General features: G+C 29.5%; 1 protein-coding gene across 1 annotated transcript; it reads left to right on the forward strand.

The window, feature by feature from the left end:
* Window positions 1-4,555: 4,555 nt before the first annotated feature.
* LOC132166260 (uncharacterized) lies at window positions 4,556-5,626 on the forward strand. Its single transcript, XM_059577046.1, has one exon. The coding sequence runs from the start codon at window positions 4,846-4,848 to the stop codon at window positions 5,281-5,283; it is 438 nt and encodes a 145-aa protein (XP_059433029.1). The 5' UTR covers window positions 4,556-4,845; the 3' UTR covers window positions 5,284-5,626.
* The last annotated feature ends 1,923 nt before the right edge of the window (window positions 5,627-7,549 follow it).

Raw genomic sequence — 7,549 nt, forward strand, 5'->3', positions numbered from 1 at the left:
ATTAGAGAAGTGCTAAGGAGCCAAATAAATAAATTCAAAAAAATTTACAAATGGACGTGGCAGACCGTGAGTGACAAATAACGGAGAAAAAATTGCAGGAGAGGAAATTTTTTTTTTTTTCTTTTTTTTTTTTATTTAAAAACCCTTACCACGTTAGTTTATAATTTTTTTTAGATTTATTTGTTTTGTTCCTTAGCACTTCTTTTTTTTTAATTGGAAAATGCTAAAAGCCCAACTTTTGCCTTATTTTTTAATTTAAAAAATAACTAAATAAAAAATAAATAAAAATTTTGAAGCAATAATTTTTATTTTGGTTATTATTATTATTTTTTGTATTTTTAAAAAAATAAAAACTATATTTTGCTTCATAATTTTTTTCCTTATTTTTTAATTTAAAAAATTAAAAAAATAATAATAAAAAAAATTTCTAAAGCAATAATTTTTATTTTGGTCCTTCTTTTTATTTGGTTTTTTTTTAAATAAAAATTGTATTTTTCTTCATAACAGTGACCATTTTTTAAAACTTTAGTCATTATTATGAATAAAAATACAATTTCAAATTTTTTAAAAAATACCAAATAAAAGAATGATCAAAATAAAAATTATTGCTTAAGAAAATTTTTTAATTTTTAATTTTGTTATTTTTTAAAAATTAAAAAAATAAGAAAAAAAATTGGACCAAAGTTGGCCCCAAGTTGGTGCTGTATCATTCATCTTTTTAATTTAAAAACCCTTATCACATCAGTTTATAAATTTTTTTGAGTTCATTTATTTAACTCCCTAGCACTTCTCGTAAAACCAAAATGTCATGCATATAAATTAAGCAAGTAAATTTTTGGCCACATGGACCATAGAAAATGCTAACTCAAGCATGGTGGGCACATTATTAGTATATATGTTACCCATATTGATATCTCGTGACTCAATCCATAAATTATTCTATTATGGACCAATAATACAAAGGAACTTTACAATGTAAATAAATAAATAAAAACGCGAGAAACTAATATAAAATTAACCAGTATTTCCATCTAATGTAAAACATAAGAAATTAAGCATTTGATAAAATCACATTTGAATAATAGCTTTTTCTTTTTTAAAAATAAAAAATAAATTTGGGATTTCATATATCAATTACTAATAGAGCAGAAGCAGATGACTCCATCAAAATAACATCACAGATACACTTACGAGTTTCCTCTTATTAGACCTTATCTATGACCTGTTGTGTGGCCAACCTTAGCGAGTGAATAATAGCTGTTTGATGAAAACACAATTCAATTTTTAAAATCGTGTTTTCTTTCTTTTTTTTAAATGCACTTATTTATTTGGTATACAAAACCCTAATATGATAGTTGTTAATTACCTACCATTTCTTTTTAACACACTCTTAAACATGACACTTTTCACAACTTTATTTAAAAACACATGTTTAACCTATGAAATTAGGGCCAAATGAAATCGAAATTCAACCAAAGTTGTTTATTATTGTTATTGGCATGTCAACAACGTACATTTCTATATTAGTGGCACGCTACCCATGCGTAGAAAAGTTGGCATGCTTAATTATAAGCATAAACAAACAACTCATACAAACTTCCAAGTAAATCATTTGACCAATAAAGATGTAGCAACCATTGATGAGATTGGTAGCTTTGTAGGGCCTTAGACTTGAAAATGATACTTTGTCTACCAAATTTGATTATTATAGATGATAAATATAAAAGAGAACATTAAAAATTACACGTTTATTATTTTATTGATGTGATAGTGTCAATTAATTATTATTAAAAAATAAAAATTTAAAAACTAATTGATATTATTATATCATCAAAATAAAATAAAAATATAATTTTTAACATTCTTCGATATATATATATATATATATATCAAAGCATTGCAAAGCCATAGACTATGCTTAGCCAACAATAATGGTCCTTTAGCCGTTGAGAAAGTAATAATGTTAAAGGTCGCTAGACCCACCTAAGACTAAAAACAAAAATAATATTAGGGAAGGTAACATAATTTTTTTTTAAATTTTTTTTTTTTAATATGGAACTTCTATTGATGAAATTTCACGAGTATAAAGTTTTTACATCACTGAGAATACAGCTCTGAAAAATCATAACCAAAAGTTATGAAGGTTACAAAGTCATAAAAATGACTTCAAACTTCCGTTAACCCATGTACAATTACATTTAAATAACAGATCTGCTTCATGCAGACTAGATTTAGGATATGGGTAGCCCAAATACAAAAATAAAAATATTCACAACCAATTGAGCTACCCCTTAAGGACTACATGTTAATCTGTTATCAAAATCCGAATTAAAAAAAAAAAAAAAAAAAAAAAAGTTAACGAATTTTGTTACATACATGCCAATAAAATCACGACATGTTATACATAAGAAAGAATATATAAATATACAAAATATAAAAACTAAAAATAATGTTACATACTCTCTCATTATTTACTTTATGACATAGCACCTTAGTCAATGACACCTCCAACCATCACATGTGAGATGTCGAGACCACTCGATTTGGTAGTCACGACCACCAAATTTCATGTTGCGAAAGTCAGTCGCCCATAAAAGATGTAGGAAAAAAAAAAATTGGTTGACACAGTAATGTGCCACATTATCTTTTTTTTTTTTTTTTTTAACTACGCTAAATTTTAATTAACACTCAATTTGTAATGTTTCTTTCAAAATGGAAATTACATTAATATCCCCAATTAAAAAAAAGTATTTACTTTATAACCACACATGGGGCATGATTCCAATAATTAGATTATATTTTTAATAATCTCCATAATTTTGGCAATAAAATAAAATATTAAAGGGTAACTTCACTTTAGACCCATAAATTATCATATTATTTGAAAAGTCCTCAAAACTTTAAAATATCTTAATTTGGACACCTGAATTTTTAATTGCATTCAATTTAAACTCTTCTGTCAGATTTAGCCGTTAAATTTCCTAATTTACCCATAAAAAACCAAAATATCCATCATTTTTTTTTTAAACTTTATTTATTTATTTTAATTTGGAATTAAAGGTAAATTATAAATTTTATAAAAAAAGTCAGGGGTATAAACATCATTATCTCATTTTTAATGTTTACAATTTGACGATGAAGTTTAAATTGATTGCAATTAAAAGTTCAGTAGTCCAAATCTTCAATCGTTTGATAATTCAGAGTTTAAATTAGTCCAACATTAAAAAGGTGAGGTTTTGGTCCATCCCCACACTCCGCACACCTTCAGAGATTGATGCGTAACGGTAACACAGACCTCATAAATGGCCACAAGACGGGACAAATGGTAGGCCTACTAGGCCAAAATCTCTGCCTATCCGTTTCCCCTTTAATTGGTTTGAAAAAAATATATATAATAAAATGAAAGGTCATAGGCGATTTAATTGATAATAACAACGGAAGCCAATAATTCAAAATGATAATAAGACTCCCGACCGTAATGGAGTTGAGTATTAAGTATTTGAATTTGATTTATTTAATTTTTATTTTTATTTTTTTCCGAATATGAATCAAGTTCGAGCTTATAATCGAGCTGGATAATCTGTTCAAATTATATTAATTTATTTTTCGAATCGAGCTTATCCACAAACTACTCAATTAACCTTTTTCATTGTTAAAAAATTATCATTTAAGTAAAATAATTTAATCTCGAGTCTGTATATTTGTCTTATAGTATATATATATGCGTTCGTTACACACACACACGTGACACAAACTTTATATACACAGATACACGTATAAAATTAAGGCCTCACAATTACAATAATTAAAATTATATCTAATGTTGTATTATGAAGAAAATTCATGTTTGCCTTTTTAAATGCTATAAGATGTTTAAGATGTTCGTTCTCATTACAATGTTTAAAATAATACCAAAACCATATTTAAAAAATAAGTTATACGAGTTCAATACGTTTAATAAACGAGTCTAAAAATTTACTCCGACCATGACATATAATCATGAAAAGAAAAGGATAAAAAAAAAGGTGGTTGGTTGGTGATTCATATTGTTTGCAAGGCTAAAGGGAAATTTAATTATAAATACATAAAATATTTAATTGAAAATCTATATTATGCTTAAATTATTAATTGTCTCAAAAATAAAAATAAAATAAATTTATAGAATTATTTTTTGACCCAATTCAATTATAATTTATACATGAATAAAATTTTCATTAAAATTGGGTTAATTTTTTTTATTTATATATATATAAAATTTCAATTTGTAAAGCTTAAACTTGTTTAACAAGGGGTATACATGTCAATCATATGAACCGTGGGTGAACAGGAATCTCAGACTCTCAGTGCCCTTTTTACAACTTGTTTGACATGCCAATCCTTAAAAGGGAAAAGTGTAGCGAGAGGGCAATTTTCTAGATAAGAATGGAGGATAATATTGTCATTTCGTGTGTCCTTGGTACACCCGTAATTAAAGAGATATTGCGGGGTAAGTAACTAACCCAACCCTTATAAATACACTCAACCCAACCATTCCCTCATTCTTGTTCCTCCTTCGATTTTCTCCATCTTCTTTCTCTCACTCTCTTTCCCTCTCTCTCGGCCTCTCTCTCTCTCTCCTTCTCAATCTCTACCGAGATTCTGAGCGCCAGATATTCGATCCTTTCCCTTCCCTTTTATTTATTTATTTTCTTTTTGAATTTTAAATTATTTTGTTACCGATTAATTTAGGGCAGTTTTATATTTCTACCCCCCATTTTTCAACATATTAAAAATTGCCCCCCAGTTAGTTTGTGTGGTCGCGCTAGGTGCTTAGCTGCTGACGTGGGATGCACTCAAAACGGCACCATGAACACCAAAACGATGCGCCTTCCTCCCCGTCGTGTATTGACGCCCAATGCCATAAACAACAAGCGAAAGGACAGAGAGGAATTCGATGCCCTCAAGCCGCAGACGCCGCCGACGAAACTGCCCAAGCCGGATGCGCCGCAAGCCGAGCCGATCAGCCCGTCGTCTAATCAGCTCCTGGCCGGGTACCTGGCCCACGAGTTCCTCTCCAAAGGTACGTTGTTCGGTCAACTTTGGGATCCAGTCGAAAACGAGGTCGTTCCGGTCTCGCCGAAGAAGAGAGCGAAGCCGAGCCGGAACGGCGAAGCGGAGCCGAGCGGTGGACAGCTGGAGGATTACCAAAGGTACGTGGAAGTAGCGAGTTTGCTGAAAACGGATGGGGCCCACTTACCTGGCATTGTGAACCCCACACAGCTCGCTTGCTTCTTGCAGATGTGATGCGTGGAGCGATTCTATTGGTTCCTCCATATTACCAACCAACGAAAAAAAAAAAAAAAAAAACTCTTTCTATTTTTTTATTTAATTACCTTTTTTCTCTCTTTTCATTAACTTTTGGTTAACTTAAATAGCTTGTATTCATGTATTTAATATGCATGTGGCAATTGGCATGCATGCATTCATGCGAATCTGATCCTTCTGTGTGAATATCGAGACGAAGAAGCATGCTTAGAAAGACATGCATATCGGATTCCATGAACAAATTTTGTGTAATTTCCATGCATGTTTATTTGCTATATAATCGGTTTATTAGACAAAATTACTCCATATCACCATGCCTCGCCTATTAAACTCACATTTCTTCAAAATAAATTAATATGATTTTGACATGACATAATTATGTTTATCAAAGTACTAGCCTCATTAGTATCTAATGTCATACACGGTCTTACTTTTAAAATTATCATTGAATTTGAGATAAATTTGTATCGCTAGATCATCTGTTAATAGAACACGTCATGTCTACGATATAATCCGGTGGTTAACTATGCGTATATATTTTCTAGTTGTAATTAAGAAAAAAAGTCTCATTGTTGGTAACAACGTGATGTTCTTCAATATAGATTTTATAGATTTTATTCTCCCTCTTGCCATTAATTATATGAAACCAGTGAATATGGAAGAGTAGATTAACATGATGGCCAGTACACAGATTAAAGTGTAATTAAGTTTATTTAATTCTTCTTATAAAACTATAAAAGCCGAAAATAATGATCCGGCACATATACAAATATGCCTCTTCGTTCCCCTCACATGGTGACCATTAATATATCGAACTAGGGTATATATATATATATATATATATATATATATATATATATATATATATATGAAAGCACTTAGTCTAAGTGATGCTAAGGGCACTACAAGTTTTCTTATCAATTGAGATATCAGTTCATAAATGGTAAAATAATTAATCAAAAAATTTATTCGTCAATTTAAGTAATTAGTGGCTCATTTTGTCTACTTCACATTTTTCAAAACATATTAAAGAGAATAATAATAAATTCAAATCATTTCGAAATAATTTCTCTTAATCTCAAGTGAAATTTTGAAGATCGATCTACTTTCCATTTCTACAGCAATTGTGGTCGTTTGCTAAAATAATGAAAATTTGCCCGTTGCATAACAGGCAAATTTTGAGAGAAGCGTTAACTTAGTTAACAACCCGAACAATAATTAAAAATCAGTACAAAAAACAAGGAACAAAGAAACTGCAATAATGAGTAGAAAAATTTGCTACAAATTGGTTTGTAGCATATTAAAAAAATATGTCAGAAACACATGTTATTAAAAAATAAAAAATAAAAAAAACCGTGTTTTTCACATGTTACTTTACTATATTAATTAGTTTGTATGAATTAGCTATAAGCTGGTTTGTAACTAATTTTTGCCCACAGTCACAAAAGGGTTGGCATAGGCAAAGCAAATGTTCATAAAGAAGCACGAAGAATGAGAAGTCTCTCAACCCTTCCCGACACTCCCCACTTAATTTAGTCTATTAAGTTGACTTTTATCCATAAAATATGTGATTCACAAATGTATTTTTAGTTAGATTAACGTAACATATGACATCTATTTTTAGAATATACAATTTTAATTAAAGATAAATATTAATTTAATAAATTGAATTAAAAAACCGCAACCAATATACATGCATCATCGATTAGGTGATAACATGTATCAAATCTCAGCATGAGGAAGCCACATGTGCTGATAAGGATTTTATGAATTTAGTGGTAGATCTTTCGTTGTGGCCGAATTTGGTTCAAATGTGACTTTTCATTGTGAGATTATCCTAGTGGTACCAAAATGATATGAACAATGTGATTCACATGCCCTGGATTTTAGCTTTATCGAAGCAAACAAGTGAGGAGGGAAAAATGATACGAAAATCACATGTTTTCAAGATAAATATCAGTTTAATAGACCTTTCGTGTAGAAATTTTTATACTAATCTAATTTATAGCAAAACTTTATCCTAAAATAAATATTAAAAGGGGATATAAGGTTTTATATATATATATATATAAAACTTAATTCAACTAATCGCTCGTAGTTGGACACCAAACCCTAAAAAAGAGAACAAGTAAAGAATTGGTGATTCCTGGATCGGAATCTCCAACAATTTATGGTTTGGAATATTATGTAGCAAATGTGAGAGTAGATTTATGATAGCCTACATAGCTACATGTGTAAGCAAATT

Source organism: Corylus avellana, chromosome ca11 (assembly GCF_901000735.1).
Source record: "Corylus avellana chromosome ca11, CavTom2PMs-1.0".
Taxonomy (NCBI): Eukaryota; Viridiplantae; Streptophyta; class Magnoliopsida; order Fagales; family Betulaceae; genus Corylus; species Corylus avellana.